This window comes from Dryobates pubescens, chromosome 6 (genome assembly GCF_014839835.1).
Source record: "Dryobates pubescens isolate bDryPub1 chromosome 6, bDryPub1.pri, whole genome shotgun sequence".
NCBI classification, from domain to species: Eukaryota; Metazoa; Chordata; class Aves; order Piciformes; family Picidae; genus Dryobates; species Dryobates pubescens.
In genome coordinates, this window is record NC_071617.1 from 15,990,020 (window position 1) to 16,012,387 (window position 22,368).

The 22,368-nt window shown below is 39.1% G+C and overlaps 2 protein-coding genes across 3 annotated transcripts in view; both read left to right on the plus strand.

The window, feature by feature from the left end:
• The first annotated feature begins 3,470 nt into the window (after positions 1–3,470).
• On the plus strand, positions 3,471–5,538 carry GJE1 (gap junction protein epsilon 1). Its single transcript, XM_054162471.1, has 3 exons — positions 3,471–3,557; positions 4,180–4,362; positions 4,756–5,538. The coding sequence occupies exons 1-3, from the start codon at positions 3,519–3,521 to the stop codon at positions 5,149–5,151; spliced, it is 618 nt and encodes a 205-aa protein (XP_054018446.1). The 5' UTR covers positions 3,471–3,518; the 3' UTR covers positions 5,152–5,538.
• Positions 5,539–10,008: 4,470 nt separating this feature from the next.
• VTA1 (vesicle trafficking 1) overlaps positions 10,009–22,368 on the plus strand; it is a 40,703-nt gene continuing 28,343 nt past the window's right edge. For both annotated transcript variants that reach the window (XM_054162662.1, XM_054162663.1), the window contains exons 1-2: positions 10,009–10,190; positions 20,367–20,461. In XM_054162662.1, coding sequence (XP_054018637.1) covers positions 10,082–10,190; positions 20,367–20,461 — 204 coding nt within the window. In that variant the 5' untranslated portion in view covers positions 10,009–10,081. The remainder of the gene's footprint in view (positions 10,191–20,366; positions 20,462–22,368) is intronic.

Genomic DNA, 22,368 nt, shown 5'->3' on the forward strand with positions numbered 1-22,368 from the left:
TGTCCTCTTGTTCTGGTGCTGGTTGCTTGAGAGAAGAGACCAACCTCCTCCTGGCTACAACCACCCTTCAGGTAGTTGTAGACAGCAATAAGGTCCCCCCTAAGCCTCCTCTTCTCCAGGCTAAACAATCCCAGCTCCCTCAGCCTCTCCTTGTAGGGCTTGTGCTCAAGGCCTCTCACCGGCCTCTAGTTTTTAAAAATATACTTTTTAGATTAATTAAACTTTGCATTTATTTTTAAAATAAAAAAATAAAAACAAAAGTGATGAAGAAGCTTTATTCATGATACATATCTCCTCTGAGTACCATGGCTGAGTCCATACCCCTGTACCATAAACCCAGACTCTATTTAGTTTGTCCTCCTCAGCTCCCAGATTTTACATCCTGCCCACTACTCTTCATGTTAAACACAAACAAGTAGGCAGTCAGCAGTACCTGAGGAACCCACCTGCCTCCTAAGCCTCCTGCCCTAGCTGAAGGTGAGGTAACCAACATCTCAGGCACCAGACCGCAGCTAGTAGAGACTTTCACTGGGCCTAACCTCATCATGATGATCTCTGCAAACCAAAATGGAAATTCAGGTGCTTCCAGTACTACACAAAGATGGAAAGCTGGCTGAAGAGGCTGTTTTCCAAGATTTAGGCATGCAAGCCCTCTTTTGGTAGACAAATTATTTTATTGATGTAAGTTCCTTTTTTGTCCCATTTTCACAGTGTCACTTATAGCACAAGGATAACAGGTGCCATTACATTTACCCACACTGATAATGCAACAAAGTGGGTGCTTAATGTTAAACACACAGCTCATGCCTCTAAGCGTAAGTGCAGCTTTGTGCATGTGTTTAGTTTCCATTTGTGTAACTGATTATTCAGTACAACTTCAACTCATTGAAAGGTTAAAGAACATACTGCTGAATTGCAACTTTGAGCAGAAAGCCAGGCTTAGGACTCACTTTAGAAACTAGTGTGATACCAACATCTTCCATTCCATTTGTGCATGACAGACAACCAGCAGATAGCTGCTCCTGTAAACTCAAAACAAATAATGGTTTTCTGTCAAGAAAATCCCCGGAAACAGTTTGAGTTGCCTTAGCAGACTGCTTTCAAAAGGACTGCACAATGCTAGCATACTCTATTCCCATATGAAGTCATCCTCTTCATGTGGTGTTAGGAAGCACATTATTGAACACACATGACAAAAGAAAAACATTGTTTGTCCTCCAGTAAAGATAATGGGCTTCCTATGCTCCAGCTCACATGACAGTATTTGAGCCACTTCAAAGAAACCAACAGTGTTATTGTGGATCCATTCTTCACATTCAATGGGGTTTGAATGCAGACATCCATGGGGTTTGTATTTGGTTTATTTGACAACCTCTACAGAATCTATTTCTTATTTCAATGCAGCTGTATTCCTTATGTGTTCCCAGAATTAAAGCACAGCACTGCCAGCTAACACTTCTTTTAGCATCATTATCACAGGGCAGAATTCAAGTTTCCATAATGTTACTGAGGTCATACAGAGAACTGTTTGATTGTTTTAGATGTCCCAGCCAGGTAAGTAAATATGTTATCTTTTCCTAACAATAAAAAAGATATAAAATGGCATTTGTATAGTGCAACTTTTAACCTAAAATGTGTTCTTAAATATTGTTTCTATCTACAGCAAAGTCAAATGCTTCATGACCAAACTCAGTGATAACAGTGTGTTCACGTCCATTGATTAAAGTGATAATAATTGCTCCATACCAAGCATAATTGAAAACATTGAAAGATCTGCTTCAGATTAGAAACTAGGAGCTTTTCAGTTTTCCCATAATTGTTTTTTTAAACATTTCTGTTCAAAGAGATTTTAAGAAATACCAATGTTTTTTGAAGAACGTTCAACAGTTGGTTTTCAATAGCAATTCACATTTTAAAAGCATTAACAATTAAAATATTACTTATTTTAAGCATCTGTCCAGCTTGCTGAGCTAATCTGGTAATTTTATAGTATTGTGGAGAGATCAACAGTTACTTTCAAATGATAATTAAGGTCTGTATGTATTATGACCTGAAGAAAAACCATTCACTATAATTACTGTGCTTTTGCCACAGTATCACACACATCCTGAAAACCACAGTATTTTATTGCAGATCACATACCACTGTGAGTTATTACTGCTTTTAGTTTATTCAACAGATACAAACCTCAGCATTTTCTCCATGCAGTGGAGCAGCAGATTGCATTGAAAAAAAAAACCCCAAACATTTAGAAACAGTCTCAGTGCTACTAATACAACCTTTCACAGTCCTCCAGGAAATAAACAGACATTTAATTAACTGCATGAAAAAGATGTAGTAAATAGCACACACTTATTGATGCACTTTTCACCTCCTTTGTAATCTAGCTACTTCAAGAGGATGCAGGGCAGTTTCCCCTTACTGAAGGTGTCCCGATTACTTACAACTAATCATGTCATTTAAACAGTCAGTGATGCCTTTTATACCCACAGCAGACAAACCCACACAATAAACAGAGTCCCTTCACTTCATGCCTCCTATCTATGCTTCTGTGCCTATGAGTTTACATCACAGAGGAACCAACACTTTTTGTTATATCATCTTGAAGTCGCCAATTACAATTACACCAACCAATTACAAAGGAAGTCTTCTCATTAGTTTAGAGACATAAGAATAAGACATAAGAATAAATGCCCCCCTTTCTATGTGGTGGCTGGATTTCACCTTCCTGTGCATCCCTTTCAGAACACTGCATATGCTACTGCACACCAGCTACTGAATGGCAAGATACCTCTCCCTCTCTGGTTTCCTTCCCATCTCCATCCTTCCTCTCTCTACCTTCTCATAAAACTCCCAGCAGGTTCAAACTAAGGTCCTGAATGTCCCTGATGAATGTCCCTGCAGCTATCAGTCAGCAGGAGCGCCTGGCACATACCTGAGCTCCCATTCATACCTCTTCTGGAATTTTCAGCTGTGCACATGAAGTATGATGGCAAATTATTAATAGCAATGCTTGCCAATAAGTTATTTGCAGCAATATGGGAGTGGTTAATATAACTTGGTTTAATTTGATTGTTATTATTTCTTCGACTTCAGAATCTTGGACCTACAGTTTCCATGTTCGGTTGCATCCTTACTTTTTATTGGACATAGTTCAAACCAAGTTATTAAAGTTCAGATGGTGTTTTTAAACTCCCCGGCGCCGGGGCAGGAGAGGGGCAAACGCAGCAAAGCCCCGCAGCCGAGGCCGGGCTGGGGTGAGGGTCGGTGCTGCAGGCAAACCGAAGCGAGGGTGGAAGGCGGGCGTAAGGCAGCGGGGCAGGAATGGGGTGCGCCCGGTAGCGACGCAGCGACGGCTGCCGGCACTGCTGACGGTGCTGGCCGGGGATTACCGTCCGGCGACGGCGGGCCCCCTCGTTGCTGAGCCCGCTCCCTGTCCACCCCGGGACAAAGGGCGGAGCGAGCCGGCCCGGGGCTGGCTCCGCTGCCGCCGCCCGCGCAGGGCGCCTGCCCCAGACATGTCCCCCAACTATATGCGGAGCTTCTCGGAGGGATGCGTGAGTACGCGGGGCCGACCTGAGGTCGGAGCCGGGAGCCAGAAATGCGGCCCCAAACTGCGATGTAGCCGCACCGGCCCCCATCCCGCGGGCACTATGGTGCTGGATGTCTCCCTTCACCAGCCCGCTCAGCAGCAGGTCTCCCCGGGCGGGATGTGATTCCCACCGAAAGAGGCCTGCCTGAGTACTTGAAAAGCCCCGTTGGGGAAGCTGAATTTTAATTTGTGAGAATAAGTATGGTTAGGTTTGTCGATGGCACGGCGGCCCTCGTTTTGCCATCACCTGACCTCATGTAAATCAATACAGCAGAAAACGAATGGACTGTTGAGTTGAAGCGTTCAGCTCTGTCTGGCGCATTCGGCAGCAGCAGAATACAGATAAAGGCACTGAAACAAAGTAACTGACAAGTGCTAGACAATGAATGTTTATATAAAATTAGTCGCAACAATATAGTGTTCTAAGCCTTTATTTTATTAGAAAGCTACTGATGCCTTCATTGGCAAACTCATCTAAAACAAGTAGAATAAAATAACTATTTTGGATAATGAAAAAGAGCAAGTGGGCCTCCAACAATAATGCTGTTCATTTTTGTTTTCTTGTTGAATAACCCTGTGATTTGCAGCTCAGGCCACCAACGGTAATTGGCCAATTCCACACTCTTTTCTTTGGCTCGGTCCGCATGTTTTTCCTTGGCGTTTTGGGTTTTGCTGTTTATGGAAATGAGGCCTTGCATTTCAGTTGTGACCCAGACAAGAGAGAGGTTAATCTTTTCTGTTACAACCAGTTCAGGCCTATAACTCCTCAGGTAATTATCTCTTCTTTTTATTTTGTAAGTCCAATGTAAAGAAAACACACTGCGAAAATCAAACATAACCATTCTGTTTAAGAAGTAGTAACTGATTGGTCTAATTATTAGTTCACTTTTGCATTAATATTTTCTTGCTCATAACCTTCCATCTGTGACTAAGATGGAGTTGTGCTTTCTATCCTTCATAAAATAATCTCCATGTTTCAGAGACCAACTGAACTTTTCAAATTAAAACATCAAAGTGATTTTTAACTTTACTGTAATCTAATTGTTTCTACATTTGATATATATAAAAACACCAGACTTGCAACGTGTTCTAATATGTATGCATTTTAGCTGTCCCAATGCAGTTGTAAATTACCTGACAGCTACATTTCTGCTGTATTTTAGGTGTTCTGGGCGTTACAGCTGGTGATTGTACTGGTACCTGGAGCATTTTTTCACCTTTATGCTGCATGTAAGAACATCAAACAGGAAGATATCCTTCAAAATGTGTTCTACACTGGTTTTTACATCTTCTCTGTTTTCCTAAGGATTATCCTTGAAGCTGTGGCTTTCTGGCTTCAGATTCAGCTCTTTGGTTTCAAAGTGAATGCAATCTACATGTGTGATGTGGGAGCACTTGAAAAGAAGCTTAACATAACACGATGCATGGTGCCAGAGCACTTAGAAAAGACAATTTTTCTTATTGCAATGTACACATTTACTGTGATTACAGTGATCCTGTGTGTTGCTGAAATTTTTGAGATCTCATGTAGAAAACTAGGTATTTTAAAAAGTCAGTGATGTCAATCACTCCTAGTTATTTACCACCCTGTTCACCTGCAGTTATATCAAGGTATAACAAAAAATATCTCTTGTCCTCTATGCAGCGTTGCAAAAGAGAACCACACTCATGATTACTGCTGCAGAGTAGTCATCTCACACTCATCCTTCAATTTACAGCTACTGCATTATGCCTATAATTGTTTTCATGTTACAACCAGAGGGCATAAGATTTGCAAGAGTAACATATTTACATGACCTGCCACATACAATAGTTTTGCCTACAGAGGAATGTCCATGTGTGAGAAGGAGGTTATTTATAAATGCAGCTTGATTCACAGCTTTTCTGAACACATGCTAATCATGTTATTGCCCTTCCTGAAAAAACTATTCCAAATTTATTACCTGTTCTTATGTTTTTAAGCTGTAATGAGGGATTATCTCTGGGTGCTGGAAAATATTCAAACATTATCCCAAGCAGTGCTACTGTTGCAGTCTGCATCCCAGACTCCAGGGACAGAGACTCTTGGTTAGGCTCTGGTGTCATATACTATATCAGTTTGCTTTGCAGCAGCCCAGATAGCATCATCTGCTAGCTGTGAATCTCCTTTTAAAAGTGAAAGATTAGGATGGTATTCTTTGTGCTGACTGGATTGATTTACTCTCTTGTGTTGTGGCTTATGATGTAGAATATTTTTGTAGGATCACATTTTGAATGAGTAAAAGGCTCAAAAGTGTTGAAAAACCTCTTGGAGAAAAGCCTTTTCTGGGCCAAATCATGCCTTGATTTCAGTGAGAGTTATGCTTGTGTGTGACTGCAAAACTGGGCCCACTGATTTTATTTGCTGTGCGTATCACATCTAACTTCCTATTGCTCTCACTAAAGCTGTTAGAATAACAGTGAAGAAAAAATCTGCATGCTGAAGTTATTACATGTACCAAGTGTATTTGCACAAGTTAAATCTCGAACTTTATACAGGTATCAGATATTTGCATGTGTGACAGTTTCTTCCTGAGGATGAATAGATATATTAAATTTAGAATTGATTTCATTCCTTGTGTTGAAGTGAAATTATGGGGGATAAACAACAACAACAACAACAAAACCCAAACAAACAAACAAAAAAACCCACCGAAAAAACAGCCGAAGAGAGCTGTAAAGAAACAAAGAAGCAGTTTCTTGCACGGAATCACAGAATCACCAAGGTTGGAAGAGACCTCAAAGATCATCCAGTCCAACCTGTCACCACAGACCTCATGACTAAACCATGGCATGAAGTGCCATATGCAATCCCCTCTTGAACACCTCCAGGGACAGTGACTCCACCACCTCCCTGAGCAGCACATTCCAACAGCTAACAACTCCCTCTGTGAAGAACTTTCTCCTCACCTCAAGCCTAAACTTCCCCTGGTGCAGCTTGAGACTGTATCCTCTTGTTCTGGTGCTGATTGCCTGGGAGAAGAGACCAACTCCCTCCTGGCTACAACCACCCTTCAGGTATTTGCAGACAGCAATAAGGTCTCCCCTGAGCCTCCTCTTCTCCAGGCTAAACAATCCCAGCTCCCTCAGCCTCTCCTTGTAGGGCTTGTGCTTGAGGCCTCTCACCAGCATTGTTGCCCTTCTCTGGACACATTCAAATGTCTCAAATATGTATTAAGAGCAATCATAATGATTTGGTGTTTTTCAAAGACCTTCAATGTCTAGGGGAAACAATGGAAGGTTTCTTCCTCTTCCTCTTTCATAATTTTCTTTGCCTACTAAAGTGAACAATTTCTGTTCTGAATCTCAGTGAAACAAGAGACTCAGACTCATCACTATTTAGCAGTAAACCAGGAATCAGTGAAGTTAAAAGGAATAGATCAGCATCTTTGAACACAGTTTGAGGCCTGTAACACTAAAGGGAAGAACATCCTTGCTTCTTGAATTAAGTTTAACTTATGTGGAAAAAAAACCCCAAACCACCAACAAACCAACCTTCAGCATAAAAGGACAAAAAGTTGAGATCCCAGTGACAGTAATTGGGTCCTTTCAGTAATATTTGGAAAATTCTAGGAAAATTGCTACAAAATCTTTTAGCACCAATTATACGTTAGGCAGTCTTCAAGCAAGCTTGGGTTATAAGAGCCTTGTAATCCTCAAGCACAAAAGTAGCCCTCATTACATAGGTGGAATTGCATGACTTAAGTGTCCTGCATGTGATTGATTTTGGGCCATTTAAATCAAAGTGGGTCACAACTAGATGTGTGGCTTTTTTAATATGCTGATCAAGAGTATTCACTACATTAAAACATCAAAACTGTGTTTTAGTTTTTTTCCCTATGGAAACAAGTTAAATGTTGTTATTAAATATATGCCCAGTCAACACTATCAGATTTGTGCCACATTAAACTAGTTAATTGATATTAGCAAGCATTATAAATCACTGTGCCTACTTCTTGTTTGCATAATATGCCATTAAGTTTGGTTAATACATGTTTAGTTTTTTGTTTTATAAATCACTACCCATCAGAAATTATTTACAATTTAAACCTGTAATCTGTTAGAAAAATCCTTTATAAATACAAATAAATAAGCATATATATATACATATAACTTTCTTCATGTCCAAGGTATGGTCATGACCAACTGTACTCAAATCACACTTAATCAGATGGTTGAATAACAATAAAGTAACTTCATCACAACCTTCTCAGTATTTTCCTTGGTGCTTAATATTTCCATTGCTCGTTCTTGTTCTGTAGATTTCAAAACACTTCAGAACGGTCAGAGGAGTGCAAAACCCTTAGCCCCTCAAAGAGCTTTTGCCATCAAGGGCTCTGCAGAGCCAGGACTGACACAGGACTGCCTGAGAACCCCTAGGAAGGCTGTAGGAGCTGGATTACCCACCACCATGCTCTTTCCCTTGGTGGTCAAAATGTGGAACATATTAAAACATATTCTTTTTCTAAATGAGGTAGAACACAGGATTTTGGGGGGGTTGTTTTTTTCCCTCTGCATTTCTTGTGAAATTAAATTGTCAAATTTCTCAGTTTCAGTTTTCATTTAAAAACAAAAGTTGCATTATTGCCTTTTGGTGCAGATGTTTTTTTGTGACTGATTCCACCATTAGATTCTGGAACATGTTGATGGAGGTATTATGTCCATGTAAGGTAACATTTCCCTATGGTTGTCAACACTTTTGTTTCCTATATTTGCCATTTGTTTTCCTGGCACTCATTGTATTCTCAAGTGTCTCTCAATTTTTCTTTCTCCTAGTCTTCCAAATTCCCAACACTTTTATCCTCATTTACATTTCTATTAGCTTCCTTCCACCCTTACTCCCTCTGAGATTTATAACACGCCTGCATGTGGTTCTCAGCATTGCACTGATTTTAGCTCAAATGCTTAGCAAATATTTGAGATGATCCTGAAGGTTTTTTCTTGCCATTATGAAAGGAATTGTATAACACACTTGGGGATTGTTTGATTCAATTTCATTTCATCACACAGTTGACATGAAGTTCTGTTTCCTAGAACACAGTAGGAAGTATTTCAGTTGCTTACATGAGGGTCACATTATAAGTGCTTCTTTGACTTTTTGGTTTTCACCATACTCTAGCTACCTCATTTTCACAGTCAGTACTCAAGGCAATCCCCAGATCACACATTTGCAGTCAGTTTTGTCTCTAGCCAGACATCCCACCCATTTCAGATGTAATTTAGCAAAGAGCCAGTTGTTCCCTCCATCATGTTCAATGAAACAAGCTAAATGCACTCAGTGACAGGATTGCATTTACATCAAAGGTATGCTTGCTCTGGTCCAGCCAATTTCTATTGCACCACACAGTCCTAATACACATCCCCATTCCTATAACCACATCTTCTTCTATGCCTTTCTTCTCTTTCTTTCTTCTGTTCAGCCATTATTTCCCTTCCTTTTTCTTTCCAGCACTCTCCTATTACAGGAATGAGACAATACAGCCATCTCTCCTACTCGATGTTTACCTCCAACATGCATCTCTATGCCTTTAAGCACTGACATACCCTTGCCTCACAGCCAGCCATTTCAAGACCAAGAGGAAGTTGGGAAACAGGGACATTTACAAGAAAATTTTAAAATCATTTGACTATGCTGTCTGAATAAGAAGATGACAAACACTAAAATTGACAGACATTGCAATTTGTGAGATCCATTTGAAACAACTTTGCTTCAACAGTTGTAATTTATTTTGCCATTTCTATCCCTTCTAAGCAAAACCAGAAATCCCCATAGGTTCCTTGAGAAAGAGGTAGCTGGGAAGTGGTGATCCTGCAAGATGTAGTTTCCAGAGCTGGCACACTTGCTGACAGCTGCTGGGAAGCAGCCCAGTGCATGAAGCACTATTAGCCAGGCCACAGTAGCACAAGGATTCTCCAGCAGCCAGCAGCCAGCAGCAGGAAGAAGGGCAGAGGCCAAGGACCACAGGTGTGCTTCAGTGTTCCAGGGCCTCCTGGAACTCTGGAGAGACTCGAGGCAGCCCAAGGGGAAAAATTTTCAACCTGAAAAGGGGTTTTTCTTGGTTTGCAAGGCTCTTTAGGCTGACATGCCAAAGGAACAGAGAACATCTTGGTAGGCCATAGCTACACAACCGCAGAGAGCTAAGCCCAGAGTGCCATTCCTTTGACTCAGCCAGGGGAAGCCCCGGCCCCCCCAAGGCCCCGGCCCCCCCAAGGCCCCTCAAACACTACCGCACTTCAAGCACTAAGCAGTCACGCAGGAACCTATGGCATCGTCAGGGGCGCTCCTCTCACCCCGCCTCTCCTGACCAGCAGAGGGCACACTTCACAGACGCCCTTCCACGGAGGACGGCCCGCCCAGCGCGCATGCGCCCTGGCGTTCCGTGACGGAAGCGGAAGCGGCCGACTCCAAGCTCGGCAGTGAGAGCCGCTGTTGGCCGTCAGTTGTTGCCGCTGCGCGTTGCTTTCCGCGTGATGGCGGCCACGGCTCTTCCCCCCCTGCCGCCGCAGTTCAAGAGCATCCAGCACCATTTGCGAACCGCGCAGGAGCTGGACAAGCGCGAACCAGTGGTGGCGTACTACTGTGAGTGAGGCGGCCTCTCTCCCGCCCCACCGGTCCCCGAGCCGGGCCCGGCCCTGCACGTCGCGTCCCGCCCTGCAGCTAGTCCCAGCGGCGGGGGCCGCTACTACCCCCATTCGCCGGCAGCCGCAGCACCGGGCGGAAGGCGTCCCTTCCTCTGCCCGCCTGCCTCTTTGGGTTGTGCGGGGTGCCGGGGTGTTCGGAGAAGCGGGGGCTCTTGGGGGAAGCCCCACCTCTTGGGGCGGTACGAGGTGTTCAGAGTCTTCCTTGTTTGCTACTTCAGCTCGTAGCCCCAGTTGTCTTTCACGTTAAGCCTTTTTGCAGTCAGTTGATATGCCAGCAGCCTACATACGTGTTTGTATACTGGTATATAAAGTCAGCTAGTATGTTTGTGTTGGGTTAATCCTAATAATATATCTCAAAAACCCCAACATTCTAGAGTCTTCTCGAGCTTTTCTCCTGATGAAAATACCTTCTTTCTGTCCTGTATCTGATCAAGCACTTTGGGAGTCTAATTCTCTTAATGCTGTCAATTTTATTTACTGTGAGGCTTTGTCTTCTCAGTGTTCTCTAAGGGGGGGAGTAGGGAGGCACTTTTTTTATTCCTTTAATTGAAATAAACATAGCAAAGTCTTACTATAAATCAAATCAGTGTGTAAATATTTCAAGCAAACTTCTGACTTCTAAGATAATGATCACCAAGGTGTCCCATGAGCCTTTGTAAAAGACTTACCATAGTTAATTAAGAAATAGAGGCTCTGGCCAGCCTGATCTAGTGTGGGGTGTCCCTGCCCATGGCAGGTGGGTTGGAACTAGATGATGCTTGTGGTCCCTTCCAACCCTGACTGATACTATGATACTGTGAAATTAAGTTAATTAATCTTCTTAGTAGTCTTAAATTCCTGTCACAGTTAATCATCACACTTGGAAAAATTTCTAAAACTAGCAGATCACCAGAAATGTGTGTTTATGTTGTTTAGGGGTTTTTTTTTGTGTCAAGATACAAGAAGGTCATTTAGGGGGTTAAATAGAGTTTAATAAAAAATAGAGGTAGAACCACTAGTTTTATTTGTACAGCAGCCTTCAGAAGGATGAACTCATGAAATGCAAGCTTCAGAAAGCTCAGAAAAAAAACCTGTCAGTTCAGAGTCTGAAGAATAATTTTCATTTTTACTTGTTACAGAGTAATAGTGTGCTAATGTGGGAAAGTGACACCGGAGAAGTGAGATAGACACATATTAGAACACAAGATATCCTCAATAGTACTTGGTCTTTGTGGGACCTAGCACCAGCTAGGTCAGGTTGCTCTGTTGTTTGTTTTGTTTTTGTTTTTTTTTCTTCATTTGAGTTTTTAATCAGATATAACACTCAGGCTGTACAATAAAAAATAGTAGCATTTAGTGTAGCTAACAAAATACAAGTCTGTTTTTATTTTAAAACATAAATGTTTTGGTGACTGACCTTTATTTTTCTCTCCTTTCCTGAAACTTAATTTAACTCGTAGTGTACAGGAAAATAAAACAAGTATGTAGAACAATTAGATTTCTGTAAAGTCCATTGCATTGTCCTAAGCCTGAAAATACACATGTCTTATTTTTTTCATTTGACTATTTCAGCACATCTGATTCATTATTGAGTACAGTGAAGGCTATATTCTGGACATGTATTTTTCTTTACATTATTCCATAAAGTAAAAAGCAGTGACAGATCTTGCTTGAATCCTTTGTTCTTTTAAATTCACAAAGGACAAGAATTAATTTTCACTGATGACACATTTCCTCCCATGATGAATGAGTTTTCTGAGTTGGCTAAAATACAGAACTCCCGTTCCATATGATTATATGTTTTTGTTATTTTAATTCTGGCTTTGAAGCCAAAATAAGATTTATGAACCATTCATTTTTAATGCTGTGGATTTAAAATAATTAGGTGAAATCCTGAAGTATGAATTATTAATATTGCTACTGTATACTTCTAGCATGCTATGGGTTCTAAAAGCTTTCCTAAAGTGGTAGTTTTTTACATGTAAGTCTGGGGATACAAAAAACGTTCAGGTTGCTTTCCAGGTAATGTTTCAAAAGTGACACAGTTTATATGTGGATTTTTTTCTTCACTGAACTAAAAAAGTGAACACCTCTTTGTTGAGCCTCTAAAATGTATTTGCTGTAATGTGTCATGTGGAAGGAACAGTGCAAGGAAGGCTTGGTGTGTTCTGGAGCATCTGGTGTTCTCCATGCTGGTATTCCTCTACCAGCCGCCTCTGCAGGGATGCTCCTGGCACCACACCTGTCTTGGGCCCAGGAGGCTGGTGTGAAGCAGTCAGCCAAGGGGACCCTGCCATGAAATGCCATGTGATGGATAGCGCGGCATGTTCCATTACAAGCCACTGTGTGAGGGGAAGGTGAATTTTGGTCGTGTGATGAATATAACTATCAGTCCAAAGAAAAGAATAAGGTATTTATAAATGGTTCATTCCTAGAAAAAAGTTTTGGTCCCAATATTAATGTTTCCATGGCACAGTAGTTTTCAGTATGAATGTAGGTTTGCGAGGTTTTGGTTTATGTGCATTTTACTTACTACTTAGCGGATGAACATGATTGAAGCAATACAAATATATTTGCTTCCTTACTGTACCATAAATCTATTTGGGTTTAAAACTTGTATCCACTTAGACCGTAGAGAAATGTTCATTTTTTAAGTTGTACAGGATGTGATCTCATAAAATAATTCTCATTTTAAAGAGATTAAGCACTTTATGTTGTATGTAAGTTCAGTAGTGTGTTAATCTACCACATCTACCACCTTCTTTTAAAATGCATACCTCCCTGTATGATCACCTTTTCCTCAGGTTTCATATTGCTTTATTGATCATTGTCATTGAGTACATAGCTATCTCAGGTTCAGTACAGGTCAGCTGATACAGTATAAGCTATAAGGGAATAACAGCAAAGGATGCTAATATTGATTGCCTTTTTTCTGCTAGAAGCTGACATGAATCTGAGTACTTTGAGATGTTACTCTGCAAACACAAGGAGGCAGGCTTTGATAAAAAAATCTCTGACCTTGGTGATAATTAAAACATTTCTGTAATTGACGTGGAAGTTAATTTTGAAAAATTGCAAGGTGTGAGAGGTAGCTCTCTTCAGAAAACTTCTGGTTTAGTGTTTAAAGCAAGATATTCCTTAGTAGCACTTGTTTCATTTTATGCTTTTATACTTACTGGCTTTTGGTGTTCTAATTCAAAAGTGTTGAGAGAATGCCAGTGGGTTGCCAGTAAAGCATTGATGTTTTGCGATACAGCATTTGAACACACCAGAGTGTTGTATATCCGGTGAGTGCAATGTGAAAAGTTATGACTCTGGTAACTTCCAAAAAGCAGGTCTGTGATGATTTTTCCTTTACAGTCTACCACATGTCAGAAATGTTCATGTAAGATTAGCAGACTTGATCTGTGTAAAAAAGGTATGAAGAGAATCTTCTACAGTTCTCAGATTCTTGAGATAGTAAAGCATCAGGGAAATCCTTCTGAAGGATCTTATTATTGCATTGACATTTCTGGGTTTGTGGGATCAAGGAGAGAAAATAAACACTTCCCCCCACCCCCAACACAGTTGGCAAACTGTTGTATAAAAATAATTTGGATCTTAACAGAAATGCTCACCTGTTAATTGTGAGTGGCTTTTTACTTTCAAGTTTAATGAGGTAGCCATGAAACAAGCATGGTAATACTTCTGAAATGTATTATGAAAAGGAGAGACCAAAAATAAAGTTTATGGCTTGACTCAGAGCTTGGGAAATACAGTTACTGTGAAAGTACACAAGCAATGCTTGAGGTAGTATTGACTTGACAAAGTTTGTGATACACTGTTATCAATCCATTTTCCTCTAGGATTTAGAATAGTATAGAAGAATCTTGAGGTGAAAGGGGAGTGTAATATATATAATTTTTTAATTGTTATTATTTAATCTGAGTTCCTTAATTAAATCTGTGTGGTCTTTCTTCCTCAGAATTTTGTGTTGGTTTTTAATTTTTTTCCCCTTGCATTTCTTCTTGAACTAATTCTACTTGAAAACAAATATTTTAAAGTAATTTGTTTTCTCTGGAATGTTTCAGATTGAGTTGATGCTGCCAGCCTAATATTTACATTTTCTTATGCCAGTTTCCTTTAGCATCATAGAATGAAGAGGAGGTATAAGGCTCTTCAAAGTCTGTTTGTCAGTGCTATTAAATCTATTTTTAAAAGTCTTTGAATTCAGAGAAGTTTGACTTAGCAGTGTAGAAATACTGTGTATTTATGATCTGCATGTAGAAATTACATTAATGGTCATGAAAGAAAAACTAACTTTTGCAGATGCATAAAAACACATTTGCAATACTTTGAGTACAGTCCAGTTTAATACTGTTTTGTCCCTTGCTTCCCACATTTGTATTCCAGCTGGTGTCTTCCTGTACCAAGCAGCTAGCAAACACTTTTCTGCCAGTGGTTTTACAAAGGGAAGAGGAAGGTGTAGGATATGAATGAGTAATAAATTATGGCCTGGAAAAGTTTTCATCTCTAATCAGAGCCAAAATAAGGCTAAAGTTTATGACAATGTTTTTTCTACTATTTAATGTCAGTTTGTTGCTATAAAATGTCAAAAATATTCCAGTTCCTAATTATTTTTTTTCTATCCTAGTTAATTAACTATTCATGGTGGAAAAGAACTGTAATCCTTTGATCCTGTTAGACCAGGAAAAATAAAGATGGATAGTAGGACAGAATTTAGAAGATAGAATCAACCTATTGTGCATGCTTACTGGCTGGAACTTCTATTCTCCAGTATTTTTACTTGGCACAGAGTTAGTTTAAAATGGGAGTGAGGGGAATTTCAGTTGTTACCCAAACATAAATCTGGAATAACTTAACGTGCATTAGGAATGAATGCCTGGCATGTACTAAAGACAAAATACTCTGGAATTGTGCTGCATATTAGCAAAGGAAAAATAACGTGGTAATACGTGACATACATAAAAGCTGAGGAGTTTGTGTAAGGCTCACTGTATAATTCCATCCAGCACACCCACACTATTTGCTGAACAAAGATGAAGGGTAACAAATCAAGACATAAATTTTGTAGTTGTCTTGGCAAAACATTTTTCTGAGAAGGATTACTTGCCAAGTCTTTATGAATTTAAAGATAAATGTCCTGTCTGCAAACTGAGAGCAAATCCTGTTTTAGTTAATAATTGGCAATACAGTTCTGTCCTTGTGCATAGAAGATACAAGTGACTTTAGGTCTAATTAAAATATGAATTAATATCTAGACATTAGTTCTAAGTAGCCTCTTTACTTTCTTAGTGCTTTGCTTTATGCATACACTACTGTTGTTGACCATGCAAAAATTATGGGGTTTTTACTATTTGAATTGGATAAAGGGGGGAAAAAACCTACTGAGTATCTGTTATGAAGCCAAATGCATATAACAAGCTTCAAAAAGAACCAATAATTTTATCCATTTATTTGTTTCCTTATATTCCAAATCTTAAATAGTGATGAGAGATGAGAATTACAGGTCACTTACTTTCAGGATTCTTTACATTCTTCAAACACTTTGTTTAGGCTTTAAAAGTTTGAAAACTTTTGCAGCTACAATGTATGCTTGTTATGTTTTTATATCAGAATTTTCATCAGCATGACACTTGACAGAGGAAAAGTATAATCAGAAATTACAAGCAAATTGCTCCTGTAAATCTAGTTTAACTTTACACTTTAACTAGTGTATAGTAACTAGTGTTGTTTATCTAGTTTAACTTTGCACTTTAAATACTCTTCAATGTCTGGAGAGAAGTTCCAAAGAGTAAACTGATACAGTTTTGATGTAAAAGTGGCATCTCAAGTGTGGTGTTTTGAAAAGGTGAAATAAAGCAATTGTAATACAGACTGCTGACGATTTCTCTCTATGGTGACCTTAACATCCAGGAGATTAATGTCTGGCTTATGAAGAAAGGCTGAGGGACTTCGAACTTTTGAGCCCAAAGAAGAGAAGACTGAGGGGGAATTTTATCAGTGTTCATAAATACTTAAAGGGTGGGTATCAGGAGGATGGGGCCCATCTTTTTTTTGGTGGTGTCCAGTTACAGGACAAGAGGTAGAGGGCACATACTTGAACATAGGAAGTTCCATCAAAACTTGAGGAGGAATTTCTTTACGTTGAGGATAATGGAGCTCTGGAACAGGCTGCCCAGAGAGGTGATGGGAGTTTCCGTCTCTGGAGTTACTCAAAGCCTCCCTTGATGCTGTCCTGTGCAACCTACTCTTCAGTGAATTTGTTCTGGACTGGACTGATCTCTGGAGGTCGCTTCCAACAGCTATCATTCTGTGATTCTGGTTGTTAGAAATGTAACCACTTGGATTAAAGCAAAATTTTTGTGACTTAGCAAGCAAGCAAGCACTGCTTCTGCAGTGGAAGCAGAACAGCTGTATTTAAAGACATTTAAATAATCACTGTTCTTTCAGATACATGGAAGGGACAACACTGAAATAATTTAATGTTTGGCTTTCTTAGGAGCAATGTGGGAAGTGGTAAACTTTTGACCTCTTTTGAGTTCTTGGCTACTGAGATTACCTGTCAACATAAATATTGTGCGTGAATGTTAATTGCCAGTTCAAAAATTCACTGATGATCTTAACATAGGAAAATTATGTTTTACTCATTACTGCTGTATGTAGTACTGCTGTGCACGCACACTGCTGTATGTGTGTAGTTTATCACACAAATATTACTTGTGGCAAGTGATACATAATAGTAACTGAAAGATATGCTTTGATCTAGTAAAGGAAATCTATCACATCCTTTTCCTGCCTAATTTTCAGGAGCTGGGCACATTTGTGCCATTACTGAAATGTTGATAGAGGTTTTCCATCCTTAAGCCCTACTTTTGATGAGAGCAGTGCTGAGGAAAGCAATAAATGTGCTTAAACATACTTAATGCATTGTTTGCCACTGATGAGTTTCAACCTGTGGAGAGTATACCTTCCTGCTGTTACCTTCAATTCATCGACTGAACCTGGTGCTCCAGGAGCTTTTGACTGGTCTGAAAGGGTTTGCATTTTGTGACCTGTGAGTTGCCTCATACTTCATTACAATCAGCTTGTTTTATCAACAGCATTTGAGTCAAGACTCCATTTTGGTACTGAATGCTGCTCGGTAGTGATGCTCTTTCGGTAGTCGTCTTCACAAACATCATACTCACTCACCACTTACTTGAGAAAGAAGGAACAGCTTTTGCCCTTACCTAAATGAGTGCCTCAGCAGCAGCCTGCCTCTGGGCCAATGTTGTGATGGAGTTCTCCTTTCAAATGTAATACTGTATATGAAGAAGCATGTGTGTAAAAGTTCTGAGCTTTGAAAGTGCTTAAAGATTGCAGCAGTTAGGGTAACCTATGTGTGCTTTGACCTTTTACCAGTTGATACAATCTTGCAGGAAATCTTTCCCATTTATGTACACATTAATACAGATGGGGATTTGATGGCTTGATATGGTAACTGTCTTGTATAATGTGTTGTGTGGTAGAGCACCTTCATGTTCTCTTAACAGTGTGTGTACTCTTTGCATAATAGTCCTTTGATCTTGAATGAGGCGAGGACTCTTGGACACTTTGGCCTCAGAATCTTCTGTTAGCAGGAAAGTGGGGTTGGTATGCAATATTGCTTGACAGCATCTGTAGTATAACTGTATATATAGACAAGAAACAAATATTTGTTTCCTGTAAGTATTGTTCTTTGACCTGTGTTCTCAGTGTGTTTAAGAGTCACTATCCTGCATTTGTCCATTGGAGTGCTTGAAGGAGTCTTCAGTTCTTCCTCGGTCTCTGAAATGCTAAGATGGGAAAGGGTTGGCTTTTTTCAGGCTGCCTACAGGGCATACAGACTTCACAGTCCTGTAAATACACCCCTTTGGATATTATTGAAGGAACAAAATACCGGTTATCTTGCTTTTGGTGTTCGAATTAACATCTCTGCAATGAGTGTGAAAAAAAGTTACGTATAGGTAACAGAAGAGTAACAGTTACAAATAATGATTTTCTAATGATTAAATTGATTGTCAAGGGGAAAAAAAAACAGATTGCAATATTTCTATTTATATGGAAATAGAGTTCAAGTAAATGAATTATGGAAGAGATAGGATGATGCATATCTCAGTGAATAAGATAAATCTGTATCCAGTAGTGACCAAGGGTATTCTGAATTTTCTGTTGCCCTGGCTTATATCAGTCTAATTGCTTTTCCTCTGAAAATACCTGATATTTGCATAGGTCAGAAAGAAATAACTGTTCTAGATGACTAATAGGTCTAGCATCCATTATATGTTAATTCATAAGTTTTACATTATTAATTCATACCATGAACTTACATTATTAAAACATGCCATGTAAGCTTCAGGGAAGCTTACAATGAATTATTTACTTAAAAAGCAGTTAGTTGAAGACTGTAAGCATTAATCATAGAATGGTTTGGGTTGAAAAAGCCCTTAAAGATCATCGAATACGAAGTCCTCTTCCACCAGACTAGATTGCTCAGAGCCCTATCCAACCTGGCCTTGAACACTTTGAAGGAGAGGGCATCCACAGCGTCTCTGAACAACCTGTTTCAGTGTCTCACCTTCACAGTAAAGAGTATCTTCCTAATACCTAATCTAAACCTGCCCTCAGTTTGGAATCGTTTCCTCTTGACCTAGCACTATGCTCCTTATAAAGAGTTCTTCTTCATCTTTCTTACAGGCTTCTGTTAAGTACTAGAAAGGTGCTATAAGATCTTCCTGGAGCCTTCTCTTTCCCAGGCTGAACAACCCAAACTCAGCCTTTCTTGACATGAGAGGTGTTTCAGCCCCCAGTGACTTTCATGGTCTTCCTCTGGACCTGCTCAAGCAGTTCCATGTCTTTCTTAGGCTGGGAGCCCCAGGGGAGAGCATAGGACTTGAGGTGGATTCTTACAGTGAGTTAACTCTTTAGCACGTGATCATGATATTTTAATCAGCGGTAGACTTAAACTAATTTGAGTGCCCTAGATACAGATCTCTGTATGTATCTTTTGTTTGTCTGTCTTTGAAATGTAATTTCAACTTTGCATGTGCTAGTTTCATAGTTATTAATCCAGGCATGTCAGCATCCTAAAGATAAGTAAGGTAGGCCTAAAAGCCCACCTTATCAGTAATTATTTTAATATTGGTGTTACTTGATGAAACCTACATAGCATAGAAACTACACAGTGATTCTTATTAAAATTACCATCCTTTGTTTGTTATGGTCAATTTTTCATGCCTGAAGTTTCACTCAGAGTAGGCTTTTACTTGGTTCTTTACTGAAAACTTGAATCCAAAGGTGCTTAGTTGCTTTAGTAATTGTAAATTTAGAAGAGGCATTGAAAGGCACAGGTACTTTATTAGGTTTGGGGTCTTTAAACAATTGAGCAACCCAACAGCTTTAGCATTCAAATTTCAACTGTTTTGCTGTCCCATATAAGGAATGTAAACTTGGTCTAGTGTGAATAACTAATTGTATATGAAAGGTGAAATGCTACCTTTAAAATCCAGAAAAATTAGTTGAAGTATGATTCTCATGAGCAGAACCTAGGTAAATTTTGTAGAGAAATCTAATTTTCTTAGACAAACTAATAGATGGAAGTTAGACATGCCTTAGAGCATATAATGGTTTCTCCTGCAGGAAATGTCAGAGTAAGTGCAGTTTAAAAACAAGTGTTACACTCGCATTTACTAAGATAATTTGAAGGAAAAAGGCTCTCTAGTGTATGAAGGGATGCTTGGAATGAGAGATGGTAAAGCAGCGAAGCTTGCAGAACTGTGTGTCTTGTAGGAGAAAGGACATTGGAGGGCAGTGATAATTTATGGAAGCACTTAATATTGCACAATAGTGATACAAGCATCATTCTGAAATAAGCAGGAATACTCATTGAGAAAAATAAAGCATAAATTTTAGAAAAATGTCTGCTTGTATCTCTGTAAGACTGAACATACATAGATTTTGTTGTCATCTCTCTAGGACTGCAATATTACATTGTTAAATCACAAGATCAATTTGACTTTCAGATGTATTGGGGGGGTGTTGCTTTGTTTGCTTATGGTTTTGGCTTAGATAATAACATAAGGGTTTTTTTCCTGTGTGTTTGTCTCCTTTAAAGGTCGTTTGTATGCTATGCAAACAGGGATGAAGATTGACAGCAAAACCCCAGAATGCCGTAAATTTTTATCCAAGCTTATGGATCAGTTGGAAGCTGTAAGTAGAATTTATTGCTGTCTAAAATGAGTTGTTTTACTTACTAAAATGTTACTTTAATGTTAAACTTCTGTAAGTACTATCTTTTCTCTGTCGCCAGTAATTGATGCAACTGTTTGTGCGCAGGCACTGTATGACTTTAATTTGTATGTGATGAATTGGCAGAAGAATTGACAGGAGATAAAGCTATATCTATGTTTATATATAGGTATGCATGCACAGAAATGACTTGAAATTTTATTCAGCAGACATTTGCCTTGAAATTTTGTTCAGACAGCATAAATTATGATAGTTTATTTTCTCATGAGAAATCATAATGCATTATGAAATAAATACACATGCTCTGTAAGACTTATTCTCGATTTATCTGTGATTCCTTCAAGTCTTTGAGAGTTGTTTTCACTGCTGTAGGACTGGCTACCCTAGTCCTTGGATGCATTTGAAATGTTTTACCGAAACTGTTGTACCCATGGAGTTTTTTAGAACATTCTCTAATAGATAAAGTTATTTTTAATTGTATCCTCTCTTTGAGGTTTGAGATCTTACAGTATGGATTTATTTAATTTTGTAATCACAATCTTATCTATATGGGTAAGGGATAACCTGTGCTACACTCTTTTGAGTGGACCTGATAGTATTAAAAACACAAGCAACCTTAAATAGAATGGAGTTAAACAAAGAAAAGTAAAGGCAGCTTAAGTTCCAGGAGCTGTTTGTTTATATGCTGTAGTTTCAGTAGTCTCAAAGGAAGCAGAAAGTAACATTTAAGAATGAAGCAGTGGTTCTTTCTTTTATTGTTCAGTATTAATGATTCCATCCAAAAACTAGCCATAGGAATGCTTGGAGAGTTTGTCTAAAACTAGTGGAACAGCTTTCAGTTCTTCAGAGAAAAACAAAAAAAAGGAACATGAACCATTTGTCCTTTTTTCATACCATGTGCTGCTTTGATTTTTTTAGTTTTATCTTTGATTTTTGAGTAATGGAAAGCCCAGTGTACAGTGGATTCTTAATGTGTTATTTCATTAACTTTTGACATCTTTAATGGTCACATTCAAAAGAGGAGAGATGCAATTAAAATTCAAAAGATTTTACTCTTCATTTCATAAGGATTGTTAAAATCTGTTATATCCTTTGTGGTACTGCAGCAACTAATCTGTCTGCAGTGTTTGGTTACCCCTTTTATTTCAAGTTTGGGAAGACTTAGAAAAGCAGCAAAACCCCATGGTTTCATCTTTCAGTTGTGGGTAAGATTGTCTGTGTGACAGGTGACGCTCAGGTATTGAAGTCCCTTTTGGGTAGACAATGCAGGAAGAGAGAGCACCTCTAAGTAGATCTAATACAGCGTTTTGGAGGCTGAGAGGTTTGGATACCCTGACAACTTGAACCCCTGCAGTGGTGGAATAGCAGCCATTTTCAGTCAGTCGTAAACCTGCAGGGGGCACAAAGGAGTGCTACAGGTCTGTCCTAAAAGTTTATTTCAGCTTTCTGGGTGTTGCCTTAGCTGGTTGTTGTAGAGTTTTAGACGAGTTTAGAAACAGTCCTGAACTTTATAGTAGCAAAGAATAAAATGGTGTAGATATATCCAGAAATTACCAGATAATGTTCTTTACAATAAAAATAATATTCCAAATATCTGAATTAATTAAATACAGCGATCTTTGTATCCAGAATACATGTTTATGTCAGAAGTATTTTGACATATGATTGTGTTGTTTTGCTTTTTCTATAGCTAGCTATATTAATTTAAATGGTTTTAGTAAAATTAAACCAAATTAGCTCGATTTTAGGTTCAAATTATGAACCATTTAAGACACCAGTGCTGCTGTACTCAGTCACAGATTGTTTGAAGGGCAATTTCAAAAAATAAACAACTTGGTTAACTGTAGTATATAGCTGTCATTTGTGCA

Coding starts and splice junctions, on each gene's coding strand:
- GJE1 (XM_054162471.1), top strand. CDS start 3,519: ATGTCCCCCAACTATATGCGGAGCTTCTCGGAGGGATGC. Junction 3,558..4,179: donor GGAGCTTCTCGGAGGGATGC/GTGAGTACGCGG, acceptor TGTGATTTGCAG/CTCAGGCCACCAACGGTAAT. Junction 4,363..4,755: donor TCAGGCCTATAACTCCTCAG/GTAATTATCTCT, acceptor GCTGTATTTTAG/GTGTTCTGGGCGTTACAGCT.